Source organism: Capsella rubella, unplaced genomic scaffold (assembly GCF_000375325.1).
Source record: "Capsella rubella cultivar Monte Gargano unplaced genomic scaffold, Caprub1_0 scaffold_7, whole genome shotgun sequence".
Lineage (NCBI taxonomy): Eukaryota > Viridiplantae > Streptophyta > Magnoliopsida > Brassicales > Brassicaceae > Capsella > Capsella rubella.
Window position 1 is genome coordinate 922,570 of NW_006238917.1, and position 21,967 is coordinate 944,536.

The 21,967-nt window shown below is 37.2% G+C and overlaps 5 protein-coding genes across 7 annotated transcripts; 2 read left to right on the forward strand and 3 right to left on the reverse strand.

Moving 5' to 3' along the window:
* The first annotated feature begins 403 nt into the window (after positions 1–403).
* LOC17880001 (probable amino-acid acetyltransferase NAGS2, chloroplastic) lies at positions 404–3,448 on the forward strand. The gene is made up of 9 exons (XM_006283287.2): positions 404–928; positions 1,203–1,290; positions 1,416–1,624; positions 1,725–1,876; positions 1,959–2,394; positions 2,475–2,572; positions 2,654–2,765; positions 2,852–3,011; positions 3,092–3,448. Exons 1-9 carry the CDS (start codon positions 560–562, stop codon positions 3,307–3,309), a joined length of 1,842 nt encoding a protein of 613 aa, XP_006283349.1. The 5' UTR covers positions 404–559; the 3' UTR covers positions 3,310–3,448.
* LOC17878328 (50S ribosomal protein L7/L12) lies at positions 3,360–4,028 on the reverse strand. The gene has a single exon (XM_006285680.2). The coding sequence runs from the start codon at positions 3,979–3,981 to the stop codon at positions 3,472–3,474; it is 510 nt and encodes a 169-aa protein (XP_006285742.1). The 5' UTR covers positions 3,982–4,028; the 3' UTR covers positions 3,360–3,471.
* Positions 4,029–6,160: 2,132 nt separating this feature from the next.
* LOC17880890 (protein SHORT-ROOT) lies at positions 6,161–8,200 on the reverse strand. Its single transcript, XM_006283449.2, has one exon. The coding sequence runs from the start codon at positions 8,088–8,090 to the stop codon at positions 6,495–6,497; it is 1,596 nt and encodes a 531-aa protein (XP_006283511.1). The 5' UTR covers positions 8,091–8,200; the 3' UTR covers positions 6,161–6,494.
* Positions 8,201–13,465: 5,265 nt separating this feature from the next.
* Positions 13,466–17,675, forward strand: LOC17880071 (calcium-transporting ATPase 2, plasma membrane-type). The gene is made up of 7 exons (XM_006282998.2): positions 13,466–13,968; positions 14,129–14,183; positions 14,287–16,232; positions 16,321–16,479; positions 16,556–16,727; positions 16,809–17,107; positions 17,201–17,675. The coding sequence occupies exons 1-7, from the start codon at positions 13,795–13,797 to the stop codon at positions 17,438–17,440; spliced, it is 3,045 nt and encodes a 1,014-aa protein (XP_006283060.1). The 5' UTR covers positions 13,466–13,794; the 3' UTR covers positions 17,441–17,675.
* A 2,072-nt stretch (positions 17,676–19,747) lies between these two features.
* LOC17878114 (cyclin-D5-1) lies at positions 19,748–21,545 on the reverse strand. Of its 3 annotated transcripts, none has more exons than XM_006284041.2 (5): positions 20,968–21,545; positions 20,778–20,864; positions 20,349–20,658; positions 20,109–20,257; positions 19,748–20,023 (listed from the first exon to the last, which is right to left on the reverse strand). In XM_006284041.2, exons 1-5 carry the CDS (start codon positions 21,211–21,213, stop codon positions 19,838–19,840), a joined length of 978 nt encoding a protein of 325 aa, XP_006284103.1. In that variant the 5' UTR covers positions 21,214–21,545; the 3' UTR covers positions 19,748–19,837. The 3 variants fall into 3 exon arrangements, with proteins under 3 accessions (XP_006284103.1, XP_023634895.1, XP_023634897.1); XM_023779127.1 differs by having other exon boundaries at positions 20,349–20,664; XM_023779129.1 differs by lacking the exon at positions 19,748–20,023 and having other exon boundaries at positions 20,103–20,257.
* Between the last annotated feature and the right edge of the window lie 422 nt (positions 21,546–21,967).

Sequence of the window (21,967 nt, forward strand, 5' to 3'; positions counted from 1 at the left end):
AAGTTTTGTTTATGTCGACTTGGTTACGTTACGTGCTCCAAACTGTGGCGCTTTGTGTAATTTGACACTCTTTATCAAAGTTTTCACTTATCTTTTTCTTGCCAACCATACTAATCTCCCATATAGAGAAACATACACGTTAGAATAATTAAGACGTTCTCCTCCATATATGTTTAAAAGGCTTGCCAAATCAAGTTAGTTATAGTTATATGGGCTTGAGATCCTTAAAAGCCCACTTAATAGGTCGGCGACTTTTGAAATTACGACGCAGACCGAGATTGGTTTTATAGTACAGAATATAATGACCAGACCGAATCGGTTCAACTAACTTATATTCGATTTATTGACCGAACCAAACAACTTTGACTCCACGTGGGGACATAGTTCTGCACAACCAGAGACATTCAAAGACTGCCGTCATATCAAGTGAGAAGAAATTAAGGCACTCTACGGCACTACTCCCGCCGCCGTTTCCGACTCTATACCGCCGTCACCTACCGGTTTAATTTTAAGTTGTAGAATTAGTTCGAATCCTCCCACCTAAATCCCAAGTCTAACGATGTTGGAGCGAGGAGCTTTTGTGGGTTCTTCTACTTGTTCAAACTGCTATGTACCTTTCCAATTTCGTCAGACGAGCAAGTTTTTTTCGTCATTCAGGCCGAAAAATAAGCTTAATCCTGGTCAATTCCGGTTTAGCTGTCCATGGTTTGAACCGGTTAGCTCTGTAACGGCGGCGAAATGCAATATGTTTGACTACGCGGTGAGTGCAGGCGGAGATGTGGAGGCTGAGCATCAGGTGGACGACAAAGAGTTTGTACGTTGGTTCCGTGAAGCCTGGCCTTATCTTTGGGCTCATCGTGGCTGCACATTCGTCGTTATTATCTCCGGCGAGATCATCTCTGGCCCTTACTGTGATCCCATTTTGAAGGTACAGTCTTTTTCTCATCCTCTTCACATTTTACTTTGTTTTATGACAAAAAAGCACGCAAGTTGTTCGATTGTTTGTCTCACTGAGATTTGTTAACTTTTCTATATTTTAAGTTTGCTCCTCACTGAGGCTAAATTGTTACTGTGTCCTGAGTGTAGTTCAAAATTTTGAACTTTCGGTCTTTGGTTGTTATGTTATGATTTTTCTTTGCAATGTGCTTCAAATTTCAGTTCTCATTTTGGATAGAAAGTGAAGTCGTTTGATTTGTGTGCAGGACATTGCGTTTCTTCATCATCTGGGAATCAGGTTTGTTCTAGTTCCTGGAACTCAAGAGCAAATCGACCAGCTTCTGTCTGAGAGAGGTCAAAATAATAACTGAATATTTCCTTTAGTTTTGTCTTGATGCTAGAATCTTCTAGACTATAAACGTTGCTAGTGTTAAGTAATTGTTTTGCAATCTACGAGGCTAAAGATATGTTAATTGCAGGACGCGAGGCTACATATGTGGGACGTTACAGAGTGACGGATGCAGCATCTTTGCAGGCTGCCAAAGAAGCTGCAGGAGCAATATCAGTGATGCTTGAGGCCAAATTATCTCCTGGACCCTCTATTTGCAATATCCGTAGGCACGGTGATCGTAGTCGTTTACATGATATAGGTGTAAGGGTTGATACCGGTAACTTCTTCGCAGCTAAAGTGAGATTTTCCACTTTCTTGATTTGTTTGTTCATTTGAAATTAGGTCTTATCATATTCGTTCTGTATGACTGATGATTATCTTGGATCTTTCTGTGCAGAGAAGAGGCGTTATTGATGGTGTTGATTTTGGAGCGACAGGTGAAGTGAAGAAGATAGATGTTGATCGGATTTGTGAGAGGCTTGATGGTGGTTCCGTAGTATTGTTGAGGAACTTGGGTCACTCTAGCTCCGGAGAAGTATTAAATTGCAAGTATGGTTGCTCTTCTTCTCAAAGAAATACTTCATTTTACCTTAAATAGATTGAATTTTCTCACACTACTCTACTTCTGCAGTACCTACGAGGTTGCTACAGCTTGTGCTTTAGCTATAGGAGCAGATAAGCTTATTTGCATAATGGATGGTCCAATTCTTGATGAGAGTGGACATCTTATTCGTTTTTTGACACTTCAAGAAGCAGATATGTTAGTTAGAAAACGTGCTCAACAGAGTGACATAGCTGCAAATTACGTGAAGGCCGTTGGAGATGGAAGTATTGCTTATACCGAACCTCTTCACAACACTAACGGTAAGAATACTTCTCCCCAAAATGGGAGAGCAACATTTTGGGGAAACGGAAACCAAACTCCAATCTTTCAGAACGGTGTTGGATTTGACAACGGGAATGGATTGTGGTCTGGTGAGCAAGGTTTTGCTATTGGTGGTGAGGAAAGACTGAGCCGCTTAAACGGTTACCTTTCTGAACTGGCTGCTGCGGCGTTTGTCTGCAGAGTGAGTGTTTTTGAAACCATGGTCTTGCTTCTATTTGCCACCATTAAATTAAAACTCTTTCTTCTGCTCGTCTTATGAAGGGTGGAGTCAAAAGAGTTCACTTGTTGGATGGTACTATAAGTGGAAGTCTATTGTTGGAACTTTTCAAAAGAGATGGACTGGGGACTATGGTTGCTAGGTACATGAATTATTTTTGTCTTGACACACATAAAAACCCGGTTTACTGTTCTTACAATTCTGTATTTCCCGTTACCTACAGTGATCTTTACGAAGGAACCCGAGATGCCAAAGTGGAAGATCTTGCAGGTATTAGACATCTAATCAAACCCTTAGAAGAATCAGGGATTTTGGTTCGCAGAACCGATGAAGAGGTAAAAGCTTAACTATATTTTGCATCTTATCGTTTCATCGTATTAAGACTTGTTACGATGTTAAAGGTTTGACCTTTCGAGTGCAGTTACTGCGAGCTTTGGATTCTTTTGTTGTTGTGGAAAGGGAAGGTCAGATCATTGCTTGCGCAGCTTTGTTTCCATTCTTTGAAGACAAATGTGGAGAAGTTGCTGCAATAGCAGTTGCATCAGATTGTCGCGGTCAAGGCCAAGGCGATAAATTGCTTGGTAAATAACTCAAACCACCCTCTTTCTGTTATATTTGCAGAGTAGAAGCTACAGAAGCTCAACACAATCTATTTATGCAGATTACATAGAGAAGAAAGCTTCATCTATCGGGTTAGAAAGGCTATTCCTACTCACAACCCGAACAGCGGATTGGTTTGTGAGACGAGGGTTTCAAGAATGTTCAATCGAGATAATACCAGAGACCAGAAGACAAAGAATCAATCTTTCTAGAAAATCAAAGTATTACATGAAGAAGTTACTACCTGATAGAAGTGGCATTTCAGTTCTGAGGGTATAAACAAGTGAGCATCATCATCAAGAAGCAAAACAAGTAGAATCACAGTGCCATATTGTAAGAACAATCAATATTCATAATCTCAAAAATTTCAGATCGTTTTGATTTCCAACAATTCAAATACATCTTATTTTAATCTCAATCTCAGAACATTGTTGTGTGTTATCATTCCAAAGACACTACAGCACCTACCGCTTTGAGTTTCTCCATGATCTTCTCAGCTTCTTCTTTAGTAATACCTTTCTTCAAAATCACTGGAGCTTTCTCAACCAAATCCTTAGCTTCTTTCAATCCAAGATCCGTGAACGATCTTATCTCCTTAATCACTTTAATCTTCGATGCCGCTTCGAATTTCTCAAGCTTCACATCGAATGCCGTCTTCTCCGCCGTTTTGGTATCCGCAGAACCTGAGGCGTCGGCATCACCACCAGATCCGGCAACAGCTACGGCGGAACCATACCGATTGAGACCTAGTTTATGGCTGAAGAGGATTGAGTAATCGTAAAGCTCAATCCTGTTCAGTTTTAGTAAATCGTCAGCGATGCGCTCGAGCTTCTGCGTCCGAGCCTCGGGAGAAGCGACGGCGCCTAGGTGACGAAAACCGCCGGACAGAGGCGTCGTACGGTGGAGTAAACCGAGAGATCTCGAGACAAATCTGGCGATCGGAGCTCGCATTTTCGCCGGTGAAAAGGTTTTTGTTAGGGTTTCTTCGCCGTCCGTTCAATTTCACTTCATTTTGCCGTTACTTCTTTTCGCTCGTCAAATCAAATGGGCTTTCTGAAGGCCCATATGAAAGGCCCTTTAGAGATTACAATTATGCACCAAACCAAATCCACCAACCCAACCAAACCAATTGTAGAAGCCGAAAAATTAAAATATATAAAAAGAAAAGACTGCTTTAAGCTAAAATGAAGTCATATATTTTTCCTGTTTGAACTTGACGTTAAACTAAACAAAAAAAAAAAGGGTTTGCAATAATATATATAGATAGATTAAATAATGTAGCTCTCTATTCAACACAATTTATTTAAACTGAACTTTAATTCAAACACTTTGAAAGTTTTTCTACAAAATTATTTGAATTAATTTTTTGATAACATAGTAAATCGCGTATATATTGGAACAAAATTAGTTGTGAACAGGGCAACTAAAATTATTGTAAACAATATAAAAAATAAATATAATGGTTATTTCCTTCTATCATTTTACAAAGCTCATTTAAGCTTTGACTAGAGAAATGAGATACATAATACGTTTTTATTTCTTACAAGATTCAAAATATTGCTGACTCGCAATGTAAAAGCAAACTGAATTTGTTTAAATCGGCCCATAGATTAATCTATATACTTTATAGGACTAATTGAGATATTCCATATTCCTAAATATAAAGTTACATGCATATTTTTAGTTAGATAGATGTGTGTAATGGTCAAGTCGTGGTACAAAAGGGACCCAAGAAAGGGGTTTTGATTCTAGTTAAAGCAAAATTGGGCCAACCAAAAGACTTTTTTTTTTTAATATTACTAATCTGCTTTTTGCATGACTTTATAAACAAGAAAACAGACCAAAAGAAGATAGATTTTAGAAAAAGATTAGCTTAAAAAGCGAAGCTAAAGATCGTACCGATTAACATGGGGGAGGCAAAAGCCTCTCATCAAAAGATGCAGGGAGAGATAGAGTGATGAGAGTTGTGTAGTGAAACCAGCCACATATCTCAAAAGCAGTTCCCACTACTTTGTTTCTTATTTTTTTATCAATTACTCTTAAAGCAATAATTACATATGTAGTAAACGTTGGTATCAAATGGATTATTTCAACTATTTACTTTTTATGGGCTGTTTTCTAAATTAAAACATTATGGGGGGTAAGCGGGGCCATGAACATTCGTAGGTATATGCATGTGTAATCCATTGAAGACATATAATACATTTATATTTATATATGTGAAATCAAATAAAAGACTGGTCCCTTTATCTCTTTTTACAAAAGCAAAAGGTGAAAGGTGCATTATTAAAAAAGGCAATATGTATAAATGGTATATACTCACATGAACGACAAATGAATAAGTATAAGGTTATGAGATTAATCTTATACTCCAATGAGTACCACTACCACGCATCAGAAAGTAAACCGTCTAAGTTTGTTTTCTTATAATCATAGTTAACCATTTACATACGGTGGTGCTACCTAAACGTTAAATTACTTGCATTGCATGTAGACATAAATAGCCATTTACCACCAATAATTTAAAGTGAATATTGCAATTAGATTAACATCGCCAAGCAAATATCACTTTTGTTTAGCGTAAAAGTTGTCAATAAATTTTCCGAAACTCAATGATGCATGCAGATGCAGTTGGATCACAAAGTGTTTTTGAGGTCCAGTGTTCTAAGTTTGATCAAATTATGTGAAAGTTACATATAATTAAGTTTCTTCTGTGAGTCTTAATTAGACGTTCACTTCTAATTTTACTCGTACGCATGGGGTCGTATGTGTTTTACATATAGATTAATAAGACCGATTATAAATGATCAAAAAATTGTTAATATACATATCAAAAGCGTGCAAGCCACTAGAGGTGCATCCACGAGATTCCAAACGAAAGTAGCTGTCGTATTCAAGAACCGAGATGGAAGTGAAGTAGCTAGTGAACATGTTTTACGAAGAAACATGGGATAATCATTAATCATATATAACCCAAGTAGTATTAACTGTTGCTGAATTTTTCTAATTAATATATTTTCTACCATAGTGAAATTCCAGTTAAATGATCATGCAATGTAACAGTAAAGAAGCAAAACTACGTTATATAGTTATGAGCTTCTCGTGTATAGAACAAGATATTCATAATATATAGAGGAAAATAAATCATATTCTTTAGGATAAACCAGAGTACGTAATCACAAATTTAATTCCAAAACAGTAGAAAAAAATACAAAAAAAAAAAAACAAAAACAAAAAAAATCACGAATTGTATGAACCTTAATTGATACCTCCTCAATGATCATAATTACTTAATCAGTCCTATTCCAAAAGCCAAATTCAAATTACGAACGCATCATCATCGTCATAATCTCAAAAACCCATCATGAACCATCACCACACGTGTGAAACCATCTCGTAATAGAAAAAGCGCGCGTGCGAGTTTTTTTTTTATATCAAATAAAAAGGAAAGAAGAAAAAACCCTTTACGTCGGCCGCCACGCACTGGCCCAAACCACCGGCTGATCTCTCCAACAAAGGAATATTCCGGCGGCATCAGGACACTGTACCATCGACCAAACACCTTCTTTATATCTCCTCAACAAAGCTCTGACGTCATCCGCAACCTCATCACTATATCCCACGGCTCCAAACCCACCGTTCCTCATCCTCCTCGACCACTTCCTCGCCGTCTCTCTCCTCTCCGTCGAATCAGACGCCTCACAAGCCACAAGATCAACTATCGCACGTCCCGAGGCACGTTCTAGCATCAACCTCTCGTTGCTCGTCCTCGGAAAGCTCTCTTCCCATGACTCGAAGCAAACCCTAAACCATCGTAAACATTCTCCGAACCCTCTCAAGAACTCATCGTCAAAGCCACCTTCGTCTTCCCCGATAAGATCAGCTTCTTCTTCGACGACCGTCACAATCCTCGGCCTTAACCGTCGAAAACTCGATATCACAGCGTCTCTAGGGTTTCCACGTGGCGCGATCCCATGCATCGCACCTACACAGTTAATGGCCAAGACCTCGTCTGGTTTAACATCAAGCTCGTTGAGATCAAACTCTGATAAATCTCCGACGTGATGAATAATGTTGAATTTAAAAGGAACTCCCATAAGCCTCGCAAACTTCTCCATTCTGTTTCCGATCTCTTTCATCATCCGATGAGACGCGGTTTGATCGTTCACAAACTTGTTGGCCACGACTACTGTGGTTAGCCTTAGGTGTGGCGTGTCGTCTGATCTTGTTGCTAGAGCTTCTAGAAGAGTTGGCCATTGAGTGCAAAACGTCGAGCTTATGTCAACGATGTGGATCTTTGCTTCTCCGTCTACTGCTTCCAAGATCGCCCCGTTTGCAGCAACGTGCCCAAACGTGGCCCAGGGGCTAACTTCTTGGAACTTGAGAACGGTTTTGCGCGTTGACTCGAAGGAGCAAGTCTTCTCTGTGGCTGCAGCTGTTACCATGGTTCGGTAGCAACGTTCGCCTGAGCCGGTCATGCGGTTGAAGAGAGCTTGGAGGAAGTAGGAAGCAAGTTTTTGCTCGGTGTCTCCGTACGGAGAAGAGAGCTCGTTGAGCGTCCATAGGATTTGTTGCGCACGTGCGGTGTCCTTGTCGGAGAAGGCACGTGCTGCTTCGAGGAGGATCGAGTCAGCCCACTTGGCATTGGCTGAGAAGTCGAAGGAAGGAGGGGTTTGGGGGATGGAGAAAGCGGAAGGGTCATTGTGGTGGCCGGAGGAGGAGTAGGGCGAGGCTAAGGCTGCAGCCGCGGCGGCGGTGGAGGAAGGAGTGGATGACGTGGCGGGATGGTATTGGGTGGGAGTAGTGAAAGAAGAATAGTAATTACTAGGATTGGTATGGTGATGGTTGTGGTGAGAAGAAGAAGAGGAGAGGTCTTCTTCATCCATGAAAAAGTTGAAGCATTCTTCGACGACGTCGTTTTGTGGAAAGTTGTAGTGATAAGCAGTTTGTGGAGAGCCGGTAGTGGTGGTGGAGGTTCTGCTTAACGAAGATTGATTTGTAATGATACTATCGGATTGTTGTTGTTGTTGGAGACTGACTAGTCTAAAGAGAGTATCCATATTTTTTTTTTCTTTAATGAATAAGAAAATCAATAGGAAAGAGAGGGGAGACCCACAATATCTAAGATTTAATACTTTGTTGTGTATATTGCATCAGCATCATGTGTTGTATATATATGTGTGTATTTTTTTCTCAGTGGGAGTAAGTAAAATCTAGATGAAGGTGAGTTGTAGAGAATGGGTTTGGTGGATTTGTGAGTTTTTATTAGTAATTTAAAAGACAATGGGGAGATATTTTATAAAAAAAGAAGTGCATGAAAAGAGGATTTACTCTGCATCGAATTGTTGTCCCATGTTTATCTTTTGGACTTTATAGACTGTTTGAATCTAATTGGGTTTAGTGAAAACATAATTAGAAAGAGAAAGAACCGGTTTTTTTGAGTTTTTATATGGAGGCAAATCAAGAATGTTATTTTTGTTTTCTACTATATACATAACTGAAATTTTTGGACATAACGATCCTAACTTTATGCAGGTTTTGTTTCCTTCGGAACATGTAGGTTTTAACTCAACAATAGATGATGTTTTAGATTAAGAAAAATATTCATAAACACAATAAGTGACAAACTATAATCAGTTATAAGCAAGAGCTTAATATTTTTACATGGGAGTGTATTAGTTAAAAGATTTGGAGGTTTCATTAAGCAGAAAAAAGATGCTGACAAAAGAAGATGATGAAACATAAAAATAAAAAATAAAAGAAGAAAAAGATAAAATAAGTCAATATCATGTAATGGCTTAGTGGGTTTCGCTTTTCCTTCTTTTTCTCACATCGATCCACCCGAGTTTTATTTCTTCTTCTAAATTTTTAGTATAATGTTTCATAATGCATCTATATGATACTATATATGAATATTTTCGAGTTTGGGACACCTAGAAATTGAAAACGACATACATTAAAAAAAGCCGTATATGATACGCTGTTTGTTTATATATAGGCCAAATACATGAAATCAAAATTTTCAAGTACTGTCCCAACTGGTGTATATAAAAAAAAAAAGACTCTTTAATTTATAAAAACATCATATGATACATCCTAAATCATCAAGACTTATCGGAAAGTTAGAAAATGTCCTTCTAATTACCAATGAAAACACCAATGAGTCTGCGACTATAGCATCGATCGAAATCAACAATGTCGTTGTAGTAAACTTATAAGTTTTATAAGAACGTTCTATGATGATATACTAGTATGTTTTTAAGGATTGTCATAAAGACTTGGAAAATAACACCTACAAGATTGTAGTATCTTGGTATACATTAAAGAGAAAATTGTCAGTTCTGCCATATACAGTGACAAATCTTTTACTCAGTGCCATTAGTGTTTTTATCTTCTCCCGCCTGCCACAACCTATATACTAAAAGACTATTATACCCTTTTTCTAATGAACTCTTCTTTTCTTTTCTCATGTCTCATATCTCTCGTATCTTTCTCTCTCTCCTCTGTTTCTTTTTTTTCTTCTTTCACTTTCCTCTTTCTTTCTCCAATAACAAAAAAAGAGATTTCTAATTCCACAAGCGTTTGCTCTGACAAAAAGATATCAATTAGCTCTGCAGATGTTGTTTAGAAGTTGTCTGCTGCATCTCCACTGGGTCAATTCGATGGACCAGATCTGGTAGATCAGATCCGGTGGACCATATTCAGTGAACCAGTGCGTGAAATCTTTTTCACCCATGTTTTTCCTACAAAGGGATCTCAATCAGCTTTGCAGATGCTCCATAGAAATTGTATATTCTATTTCCGACGAGCTAATCTCGGTGGACCAGATCAAGTAGACAATATCCAGTGAACCAGTTCTAGTGGACCAAACTTGTCTATTTTTACTAAGCAATCGTGTCCATCACGCAGATCTTTTGAAGCCATAAGCGATCGACCAGATGATGAAACAAGTGATGCATTTATGGAAATATCATTTAAGATCCATCTAGGTTTACATTCTTGACCACACATTTGTCTGTAGATGGACCAAATCTCGTGGACTAATCTGGTGGACCAAATCTCGTGGACTAGATCCGGTAGACTAGATCTGGTGGACCAGCCCCGATGTCTGTAATATGTCCATATTTTGTTCCCTAACTTGTTGTTCTATTTTTTTTATAAACTAACTTGTCTATAATACACATGTTAGTGTGGTAATAATGTTGGGTAGTGAAAAAGAACAACTAATAATGATAGACGATACATGTATTTATCTTGTCCACTGTAATTAATGATGGAACAAGTTAGTTTATAATGAACCTATTTTTTGAACCTACTTACTTTATTACCCAGAGGATATTACACTACATCACATGCATACTTCACTCAACAAATACTGAGGGCAAAATCGTCATATTTTCCTCCTTTGTGGCATGTTTTGAAAAAGACTTTTATTAATGGTAATTTTACAAATTTGAGTTTCAGAAATGGCATTTTTAACAAAATTCCCTACATAAAAATATGTACATGATGATGGTCCATACTCCATTCATTCACATAGAGAGACATGTGAATATAAAATATAAACATAATGGAGGGGGAGAGAGAGAGAATGTTTATAGGTGTGAGTGAGTGGGAGCAGGCGTGAAGAAAAGCTGACGGCGTGCATCAACATCATCAAAGCTCCACATTTGCCTTTGCCTCCTAACCTCTCTCCATTCTCTGCCACCATTTTTTCCCTTTTCTCTCTTCTTCTCCATCTATACCTCTTTACTATTTTTGATTTTTTTCTCTCATTTTTTTATTTATGTTTTCTTTCTTTCACATTTACCCGTAAGAAACCAACCAATGTGTCATATTCTATTCCCTTATATATACAGCAAGGTGTAATTATTAATCTCAGAAATCTAGGGCATGCTTCTTTGTTTTCTTCTTCTTCTCCTTCTTCAAAACCCCCTCTCCACTAAGTCATACCATTTTTGTATTCAGTCTATATATGTATATAGATATACCTTTCATTGTCCACCTCCCTTTGAATTTCCCACCTGGACGACTTATTATTCTCTACCCTTATTTAGATTTTCATTTTCTTCTTTTCTTTTGGTTCGAGTCGAGTAGTGTGTGTGTGTTCAATTTTATCCATATGTCTATTGGTTTCATGTATATGCGAACCCCTAATTAACCAACGGCACTTAATGCTTATAGCCTCATCATGATTCCTCGTTTGTCTCGATACAAAGCATTCTTGTCTACCCCCGGAGCTCATCATGCCCTTTACTTTACTTTCGTTTTGATATCCCAAATTAAGTCTCAAAATTGAAAAGCTAGTAATTTGATTACCACGTAGCTATGCCATGCCATGCTAAATTTCTAGACTATAATGAATGAATAAATTGAGCAAATATACCAAATAATATAATATACATTATTGCCTAGGCAAGGCTAGAGAGTAAAACGTTCAGTAGAGATATACTCCTATACTTGTTGAATGAGTCATCACCATATATATCTCTGGTAGATCAAATGTTTCTCTTCAGTTTCTTCTACAATTATTAGAAAGAACCCCACGCTCTGCTTCTTTGTCCCTTTCTTCGAAACCTATATGGGAGCTTTGCATTTCAGTTTCTTATGTATTTTTCTCGAAATCCGTTCTTGCATTAGGCAAAAATAAATAAATATCCCAATCTTATTTTCTTCAATAATAAGATTCAGTTACATGTGCCACTGAGTTTTATACATGACATTGACAGGCATAGCAAAATGTACATTGTTATCTATACCCTCATTTCGTTTTTTCTTTGATCATATGCTAAGATAGAGTATTATACATATATATATATATATATAAATCATTTGTTTTTGTTTTTGTTTTTTTTTTTTGTTTTTTTTTTTTTGGTCAAAAAATCATTTGTTTATTATCATTCAATAAGCCATAGTAAACAAAAAACAAAAGAAACCTGTAGGTCTCCCATCAATCACATTAAAAAGTTATCAAAAAAGAAAAGACTTTTAGGTGAACAATTTCGTACCATTTTTTTTATAAAATCTAAATGATGTTAGAGCAAATGATCTAGAATACTATCACAAATTATTAGAACCAACTCAATCAACCTAACTCGAAAATAATAATTTTGACATGACTATTCCCATTAAAGCAACATAAAGTGCCACCAGGAAAAGTTTTTTCCTAAAATTGTACGGTATACAAAAACAATTTTGGAGGTTTTGAAAGTAACAATATGATGTCTAGACCTGTTTCTTCGAAACTTCTTTTTATGAATGAAAAATGTATGTTGGTTAATGGATATTCGTAACACAAGAGAGATCTCATCAACGAGCTTCGTTCATCTCCTGATTATGAAACCAATCCGACCATCCTAGTGCCTTACCGAATTCTTAGCAATAGCACAAGCAACAATCACATTTAGTGGGAAACTCTTTAGCATACCACATTTTTCATTCTCATAAGCAAATATATAATAGTCCATAGTTTACTAGGCCCTTAAAGCCCATATAGTGGTTCGTGGATCATATAAAGGAAGAGAAGGCAAGGTCGTGCAAATTATCGAAGTTTTTGTGTAGCATTACTAGAGCTACTGAAGTGTCCGCAAATGCTTCCAAAGGCCGCATAAAAAGTCTATACAAAGCCCAAATTCAGCATATCAACTTTATGAAAAGTGTCATTTTCCATGCCCATGGAGTGAAGGTAAACTCATTATTCAATTGGAGTTCAATAAAAAAAAACATAACAGTTACCAAACGAATAATAATAATAAAAAGACATAAAGCACTAAATGTTTTTTTGAGTCCAAAAGGAACCAATGGGCTTGGTCCAACGTGGCTTCCCCGAAGTAACGGTCAATTTTTTGTTGCCAATAGTCTCCGTCAACGGTCCTTATATCTCTCATTCTGTATGTTTTAGCCCCCTATTTATTATTATTATCAAAAATATCCCCCAACTTTTGTCATAAGTCATAACTCATATCCAGTATTGGTCAACAAACCGATACTAACGTTAGCAGCCAAACAACAAAAAACCAAAAAGCTACGAAAAGTAATCATAATTGAAAATTCTGATACAATTAAATGCTTACATATTTAATTTTCTTTTAAAATTTGACATAAATCAAAATCATCCATAACTCTTTTTTGTAATTTAGCTTTCTCTAATCCAAAAACTTGGCACCTTCGTTCACAAATTCGGAAGAAAGAATTGTATTCATAATAGCAACATGTGTGAAAACAAATAATAACACAACAACGCGGTATGTTATTATTGACAAAAAAAAGAAAAAAACATAAACATGACGCGTTGTGTTGGACTACTACTAGTGTTCATGGCCTGCATGAATGAATGTTTTCAAGCATGATTGTTAACGTTCGTTATAAATGCACACTAGTGCATGTTTTGTTAATTCATTATTTCCATTTTTTTAAAAAATAATCGAATGTTTTATTTTTCTTTGATAGAGAGACAGAACTTGGTTGGAGACACGACGAGTCAACTCAGCTTCTCAAACACCAATGTTATAAACTCAACGACTCGGTCAATCCAATAAGCACAAAAAACTCAGATCTTAAAATAAATAAAAACACTTTACCTTTGCTCCTCCATTAAAAGCTTCCGATTTCTCTTCTTCACCCACCAAAAATAAAAATAAAAAAGTTTCCTTTTTTTCCTTTCTTCCACCAAATAAACAGAACAATTGAAAACAGAGCCAAAAGAGAAAAAAGCCATTGAAGCTGGAAGAAGAAAAGAGAGAAGGTTGAAGAGGGTGGAAGAAGATGGAGAGTTACTTAAACGAGAATTTCGATGTGAAGGCTAAGCATTCTTCGGAGGAAGCTCTTGAGAAATGGCGTAATCTCTGCGGCGTCGTCAAGAACCCTAAACGACGGTTCCGTTTCACCGCTAATCTCTCTAAACGTTATGAAGCCGCCGCTATGCGCCGCACCAACCAGGTTCTGTCTCTTTCTTCTATGTTCTGATCATTCCATTCTTTTTTTATAATGGTTTTTGTTGACAAAAAAGCGAACTTTAGGTGGATTTTGTCACTTTCTCGATGCTTATGTTTTAGCAGATTAGCTAGTGGTTAAGGATCTTGAAACTTTTTAATTACAGGAGAAATTAAGGATCGCTGTTCTCGTCTCCAAAGCTGCTTTCCAATTTATCTCTGGTGAGTTTGTTTATCTCTCTAATCAAAGTTGCTAATTTTGTGTCAAAGTTTCGAATTTTTTGTTTGTTTGTTTATGTAATTATTTGCTGTAACGGCTTTGTAGGTGTTGCTCCAAGTGACTACACTGTCCCTGAAGAAGTCAAAGCTGCAGGCTATGACATTTGTGCTGACGAATTAGGATCCATTGTTGAGAGTCATGATGTTAAGAAGCTGAAGTTTCATGGTGGAGTTGAGGGGCTTGCAGGTAAGCTCAAGGCATCTTCCACAGATGGGCTCACGACTGAGGCGGCTCAGTTATCCCAAAGGCAAGAGCTTTTTGGAATCAATAAGTTTGCAGAGAGTGAAATGCGTGGTTTCTGGGTGTTTGTATGGGAAGCTCTTCAGGATATGACTCTTATGATTCTTGGTGTTTGCGCTTTCGTGTCTTTGATCGTTGGGATAGCTACTGAAGGATGGCCTAAGGGCTCACATGATGGTCTTGGTATCGTGGCTAGTATTCTCTTGGTTGTGTTTGTTACAGCCACTAGTGATTATCGCCAGTCTTTGCAGTTCCGTGATTTGGACAAGGAAAAGAAGAAGATCACTGTTCAAGTGACAAGGAACGGGTTTAGACAGAAACTGTCTATATATGACTTGCTTCCTGGTGACATTGTTCATCTGGCGATTGGAGATCAAGTTCCTGCTGATGGTCTTTTCCTCTCGGGATTCTCTGTGGTTATAGATGAATCCAGTTTGACTGGCGAAAGCGAGCCTGTGATGGTGAATGCGCAGAACCCTTTCCTTATGTCTGGAACCAAAGTGCAAGATGGATCTTGTAAGATGTTGATTACTACAGTTGGAATGAGGACTCAGTGGGGAAAGCTTATGGCGACTTTGACTGAAGGAGGGGATGATGAAACTCCATTGCAGGTGAAACTCAATGGAGTTGCTACCATCATTGGCAAAATCGGTCTCTTCTTTGCGGTGGTTACTTTTGCAGTTTTGGTGCAAGGGATGTTTATGAGGAAGCTTTCAACAGGAACTCACTGGATCTGGTCTGGTGATGAAGCATTGGAGCTCTTGGAGTACTTTGCTATTGCTGTGACAATCGTTGTGGTTGCAGTTCCTGAGGGATTGCCTTTAGCTGTGACTCTTAGTCTTGCGTTTGCAATGAAGAAAATGATGAATGATAAAGCTCTTGTCCGGCATTTAGCAGCTTGTGAGACTATGGGATCAGCGACGACCATTTGCAGCGACAAGACTGGTACACTCACAACCAATCACATGACTGTCGTGAAGTCTTGCATTTGCATGAATGTGCAAGATGTAGCAAATAAAGGTTCTAGCTTGCAGTCAGATATCCCGGAATCTGCTGTGAAGTTGTTGATTCAGTCGATTTTCAATAACACGGGAGGTGAAGTTGTTGTCAACAAACATGGGAAAACTGAGCTTTTGGGGACGCCAACAGAGACTGCTATATTGGAGTTTGGTTTATCTCTTGGAGGTAAGTTCCAAGAAGAGAGGAAGTCTTACAAGGTGATCAAAGTTGAGCCTTTTAACTCCACGAAGAAGCGAATGGGAGTTGTAATCGAGCTTCCTGAGGGAGGCAGTCTGCGTGCTCACACGAAAGGAGCTTCTGAGATAGTTTTAGCCGCTTGTGATAAAGTTGTAAACTCGAGCGGTGAGGTTGTTCCTCTAGATGAAGAATCAATCAAGTATCTGAATGTTACAATCAACGAGTTTGCTAATGAAGCTCTCCGCACTCTCTGCCTTGCTTATATGGATATTGAAGGCGGGTTTTCCCCGGATGAAGCAATCCCAGCTTCTGGATTTACTTGCGTAGGGATCGTAGGAATCAAAGATCCTGTTCGTCCTGGAGTCAAAGAATCTGTTGAGCTTTGTCGCCGTGCTGGAATCACTGTGAGAATGGTTACAGGAGATAACATTAACACCGCGAAAGCAATTGCTAGAGAATGTGGCATTTTAACTGATGACGGTATAGCAATTGAAGGTCCCGTGTTCAGAGAGAAGAACCAAGAAGAGTTACTAGAACTGATTCCAAAGATTCAGGTACTTAACTGTTTCTGAAACAAAAGACTTGACTTTTTTGTTAAGTTTTGGAAACCATATAACAAAACCTTTCCTTTCTGTTTTACAGGTGATGGCTCGTTCTTCGCCAATGGATAAACATACACTTGTGAAACAGTTAAGGACAACGTTTGATGAAGTTGTTGCTGTGACTGGAGATGGAACAAACGATGCACCTGCACTTCATGAAGCTGATATTGGATTAGCAATGGGAATTGCCGGAACTGAAGTGAGTATGTTAGTTTGTATTACTTTCATTTGTGAGCTAAAGATTCTAATAAGTTTCTTTCCTTATAACCTTTTAGGTGGCGAAAGAGAGTGCCGATGTCATCATTCTCGACGATAATTTCAGCACCATCGTCACAGTTGCTAAATGGGGACGTTCTGTTTACATTAACATCCAGAAATTCGTTCAGTTTCAGCTTACGGTTAATGTTGTTGCTCTGGTTGTTAACTTCTCTTCAGCTTGTTTAACCGGTGAGCTGAGTAAGAATATTAATTCAATCTATAATAATCTTGGATTTCTAGTTTAACATAGCTCTTTATAATAATCTTCAGGAAGTGCTCCTTTGACTGCTGTTCAATTGCTATGGGTGAACATGATTATGGACACACTAGGAGCTCTTGCATTAGCTACAGAGCCACCAAATGACGAGCTGATGAAGCGTTTACCCGTTGGAAGGAGAGGGAATTTCATCACTAATGCAATGTGGAGGAACATTTTAGGACAAGCTGTTTACCAATTCATCGTCATTTGGATTCTCCAAGCCAAAGGGAAGTCCATGTTTGGTCTTGAGGGTCCTGACTCAACTCTCATGTTAAACACTCTTATCTTCAACTGCTTCGTCTTCTGTCAGGTAAAGAACAACGAAAACACGATAAAGAATCCTCGAGCTATATAAAGATAGATTCTTGACAATTGACATGACTTTGGTTCTTGAAAATTCCAGGTGTTTAACGAGATAAGCTCGCGAGAGATGGAAGAGATCGATGTTTTCAAAGGGATACTAGACAATTACGTCTTTGTGGTTGTGATTGGTGCAACGGTGTTCTTTCAGATCATAATCATCGAGTTCTTGGGCTCATTTGCAAGCACAACACCACTGACAATAGTGCAATGGATCTTCAGTATCTTGGTAGGTTTCTTGGGTATGCCAATCGCTGCAGGGTTGAAGACGATTCCCGTTTGATCTCTTTAAAGATCTCTCTCTCTATAGTAGACAGTGAATCCTCAAGTTTAGAAACAAGTAAAAGTCTTTAAACAAAGTTATTGCCTTTTGCAATTACTCTGTTTTTTTTTTTTTCATTGTTGACTTTTTTCATTTTGATTACTAGGGGCTATTAAGGACAAACATCTGATTTTCTGATTCCACCATTTTTGTATAAACAGTCTGTTTCTTTGAAATGACACTTCTCTTTTTCTCGTTTTGGCATCTAAATTTAAGTCTCTCTCTATTGAATGACAAATGCAAAAATACAGAAAAGGACATAAGAAAAAAAAAACAGAGGAAGGCTAAAAGCTAAAATGATTTATTTGGGTACAAAATTGTTAGCTAGCCCCAGACTGTAACTTAAGAAAAATCTCTCAAAAATTCAAAATGAAGTCATGGCTTTTAGTGGGAGCCTCTTCTCCTGACATCATATCTCATCAGTCAAAAACTGACTTCCAAAAAAAACAATTCAAAAACTCTTCTTTAAGAAAGAACCATTTTAATGTGGTCAAAAACTTAAGATCTCTATGAAGCCATCCATTTGCCTTAAATATAGGTAAAATTTTTAATCTTTATATGAACATTAGATTTGTGATCGTGTGAAGAAATGTTCATAAAAATAAACGACCAATGTCTAGGATTTACTTATATCTTGTGATGATCTTTCAATCTTACCATCTCAAAACCAATGTGAGAGTTGTGACTTAAATTGTGTTACCCGTGAATCTCTCATGTCTACACAAAACCCAAAAGAAACAAAAAAAAATTGGTTTAACTCAATGATAATAAGAATAAACAATAGGGACCTACAAATATTGAAAATTGAAAGATAGGCAACAAAATAGTTTCAGAAGCATTCATTTATTAGTGAGAGCTCTTGGTGATTTATGCTTACTTTTAGTTTGTTGCCAACATCTCTTAGAGAGTAACAATAACATTGGCCTTAAGGCTTAAACCACACACACATTATCTTTGATTATATTCTCTGTCAATACACGATGCTTCTTCTTAATTTGTAAGATTTTGTTTTCGTATTTGGTAATAACTCTTTTAATTCGTTGCTAATCATTTTGGAACTAAAAGCGTTAAATTAATGATACCAAACTTTGGATCCCTCAAGTTGTGTATTGTATGAGACAGTTGTTGCTCACTTAAACAAGTCGTTGGATTTGTTTTCTTTACTCCTTTTTTTTTTGTTTATATATATGTTTTCTTCTTTTTTTTTTCCAACTGCATTCCATTGAAAATAAAATTAAAAAACAAACATTTATTATACAATCTCAAAATTAAAAAGAAAAAAAAAATCTATATATGTACGAGTACGATTCTCTTTTGACTTGCGTGTAGACAAGTACGGTAACTTAAAAACATCACATGCAATTTTCTGTACATAAATTAGGGTTTTCTTTATCTTTAGATCCAACAATTTGATTCAAAGTGCTTCCACTACAAGTTGTTGGTTTCTAAATGCTACAAATAAAAAATGTTATTTTTAGATTATTTTTATCGACTGATTGTAATTTGATAAAGGTATTATTTGGGGTTTCTATTTTTTAACTTTAGTTAGTACTATATACGAGATAAGTAACGATGTTTTCTCCAAACAAGAAATAAGTTTTTATTTGATAATTCTTTATTTTTGCATATTTCTAAGCCATTCATCATATCTCGAAAAAGATCACAAAGGACTTTGGAATGTACATAAACATGTTAAGTAAGTAGCATACAGATGGATTCACTTTGGAGTTTGGAGATGACTCAAAGTGTCAATAATGATAAAGAAAACAAACCTACCAAATATATTATACATATATTTTACCTTCAAAATAAAATGAGTTTCTTCATTTGTTCATTCAAAGTTAAGGGATGAAAACAATGTACCTTTCATGTAATAATAATAATAAAAAATAACAGATAATTTCCATGACAAAAAAGAATTGTAAAATCACATGGAAAAAAATGCAAAAACATAAGAAATAAAAAGAAAGAGAATAAATAATTAAAAAAGAGGATGAAACCAAATCACTGGCACTGCAGCTATTGGCCTAAACCTATTCCACCCTTTCTGTTTCTCTTCTTTATTTACATTCACCCCTCATATTTCCTTAATTCTCTCAGATAACCCCCCACTAATGTTTTGATAGTCACATTCCACCCCAAAAAACGATCATCAGATCAAAGACCTTCATCATCATACTATATGAGTTACTTCATAAAAACTGAAATAACCATTGTATTCTCAGGCCATTTTTTTCCTCTATAATCAAATGATTGAATATAAAAACCAAATAAATATGTTGCCAAAAAGAAGAAGAAAAAGAGAAACCAAATCAATATAAGGCAAAAACTCCAAGAAGAAAGAAAACTCTCTTCTCCTCAGAGCCTACGGATTCTCTTGGCTGGATCAGTTTGATCAGAATCATCGAAAGACAATCGGCGTTTAGCGCCGCTTCCTGATGCCGGCGGTTGTATATCGCGGGAAACCGCTGTTTGCGGTGGTGGTGTCATATGTTTCCTCTCCTCAATCTCTAGCATTTTCTGATAACACAAATATACATTGTCCTGCAAAAAACACACACACATTCCTAAGACTATGATCTTCACATCAAACAATCGAATCCACAAAAGACACACACAAGATTTATACATTCTCAGTAGACGTCCACCAAGAGATGGATCCAAACTTGTTGGCCATTTCCTCTCTCGTTAATCTAATAACCGATGAAGTAGAAGAAGAAGCTAACATTGTAGTAGCAGCAGCAACAACGAACTGTCTATAATCCGTAAACCTTACCTCTATAAAAAAGGAAAAAAATGTGATTTCAATAAATGCTTTGACAGAAACTGACCATCTTTGAGAGGAAAATGTGGTAAATAGATACACTACCTTTAGTTAGAGCAAGAAGAGATTCAGAGGATCTTAACAAGACCAACTCTTTAGAAACAGATTGGTTGTTATTGTCCGGAGAGATTTTAGCAACGAAGTAGGTCAAGTAGTGAAAAGGAGTGATCAAGTTCAACTTCCAATCCAATGTCGATAGGATCAACAATTCAGTTTTGCGAATCACATCGGGTTTGAAAACAAAGTCATGATCTTGCGGGTATTGTGACAGTCCAGGAACAGTCCGTTCCTCCATTTTAGCAGCTAAGGATAAACAAGCTACTGATAACAATCGAATCGCCCATGATTCATCACTCTGCAGCTAATCAAAAGTTACGATCTTTAGATCATCAGATTGCGAAATTATCAATCTGAACAAAAAAGGAGAGATTTTTATTTGAGGAATTGTGGAAATCATCATCGAAACAAACTTACACCGATGAATCTTCGATGGAGAAACAGATCGAAGTATGAGATTGCAATGTAAGCTGTTTGATGTTGGAATCCGAATCTTGTTCTTGTCTGAAACAAGGAAACAAAAACCAAATCAAACAAGTGAGAGACTACGGACGGACAGTGAGTGAATTGAGAGTAAGAAACACAAAAGAGGGTTCGGGTTACGGACAGTGAGAATCCAATTGATTGCAACCAATCTATCGAGAGACGACGACGTTTTACTGGGTTGGGTATCGAATCTCTGATTCTCTTTACGAACAAGCTCTGCCACATAATCTTCATCATCGATCGTAGTAGCAAAGTGAGCTTCTTGCTCAGATCTCTCAATCCTCTCGTCGTCTTCGTTTAGAGAAGACTCGGATTCGTGGCAGAGAAGGAGATTAGAGAGAGCGATGCTGTCACTGGGCTCACCCATTTAAAGGCGGCGGCGATGATGAAGAAGACGACGGCGGCGGAGGAGGAGGAGATAGAACAAGTCTTCTTCGGTGGTGTGTCCGTACACATCAATGGGATTTATAAAAATGGAAACTTCCCTATTCTTTTGTTTTTGTAATATCAGAAGAGCTGCTTTGTTATCGCAGTGAATTTAGGATTTTTTTTTTTTTTTGTTGGGTGCTAAATCTTCGAAGTATTTGATATTTCCATAACTCGATTTGGGATTTTAGAGGAGTGACGAAAAAACAAAGAAAAGAGAGAGAGAGAGAGAGAGTGGGAGAGAGAGGAGAGAGGGGTGAGAGTGAGGAGAGAGAGAGAGAGAGAGTCTCCCGCGTCTGGTGCCGCCAAAAATAAGTGGGGGAGAGAGAGGGGGGCGTTATTTAGCGGTTACATTTAAATTAAAAATCTTGTATTATTCTTTGTAATTTGCGTTTTATTTTCCTTCATTAACCTATAGTATATATGTTAATCACTTTCTAATTTTTATTTTTATTTTAGGTCGACGCATAAATCACGTATTTTATAGGAATGATTACTCGTTTTTTTCTTTCTTTTATTTCCAGCAGTGTAACTTGTGTTTGAAGACTTTTTGATGCTAGCTAGTCAATTATGATTTTCTTATTTTATAAAATAAAAATAACCTCTCTTGTTTTGCCTAATAGTGTTGTATTAGTTTGAATTATATTTTACACAACCTTTTATTTTTTTCGGGGATAAATATTTACAGAACCTAT

Excerpts from the sequence above, each read along its gene's own strand:
- LOC17880890 (XM_006283449.2), bottom strand. The coding sequence starts at position 8,090 with ATGGATACTCTCTTTAGACTAGTCAGTCTCCAACAACAACAACAATCC.
- LOC17880071 (XM_006282998.2), top strand. The coding sequence starts at position 13,795 with ATGGAGAGTTACTTAAACGAGAATTTCGATGTGAAGGCTAAGCATTCT. Across the intron at positions 16,233-16,320 it reads AACTGATTCCAAAGATTCAG|GTGATGGCTCGTTCTTCGCC; the intron begins GTACTTAACTGT and ends TCTGTTTTACAG. Across the intron at positions 16,480-16,555 it reads TGGGAATTGCCGGAACTGAA|GTGGCGAAAGAGAGTGCCGA; the intron begins GTGAGTATGTTA and ends ATAACCTTTTAG.
- LOC17878114 (XM_023779127.1), bottom strand. The coding sequence starts at position 21,213 with ATGGGTGAGCCCAGTGACAGCATCGCTCTCTCTAATCTCCTTCTCTGC. Across the intron at positions 20,865-20,967 it reads CAATCAATTGGATTCTCACT|ACAAGAACAAGATTCGGATT; the intron begins GTCCGTAACCCG and ends TCCTTGTTTCAG. Across the intron at positions 20,024-20,108 it reads GGTGGACGTCTACTGAGAAT|GACAATGTATATTTGTGTTA; the intron begins GTATAAATCTTG and ends TGTTTTTTGCAG.
- LOC17880001 (XM_006283287.2), top strand. The coding sequence starts at position 560 with ATGTTGGAGCGAGGAGCTTTTGTGGGTTCTTCTACTTGTTCAAACTGC. Across the intron at positions 1,877-1,958 it reads GGAGAAGTATTAAATTGCAA|TACCTACGAGGTTGCTACAG; the intron begins GTATGGTTGCTC and ends CTACTTCTGCAG. Across the intron at positions 2,766-2,851 it reads TTCGCAGAACCGATGAAGAG|TTACTGCGAGCTTTGGATTC; the intron begins GTAAAAGCTTAA and ends TTTCGAGTGCAG.
- LOC17878328 (XM_006285680.2), bottom strand. The coding sequence starts at position 3,981 with ATGCGAGCTCCGATCGCCAGATTTGTCTCGAGATCTCTCGGTTTACTC.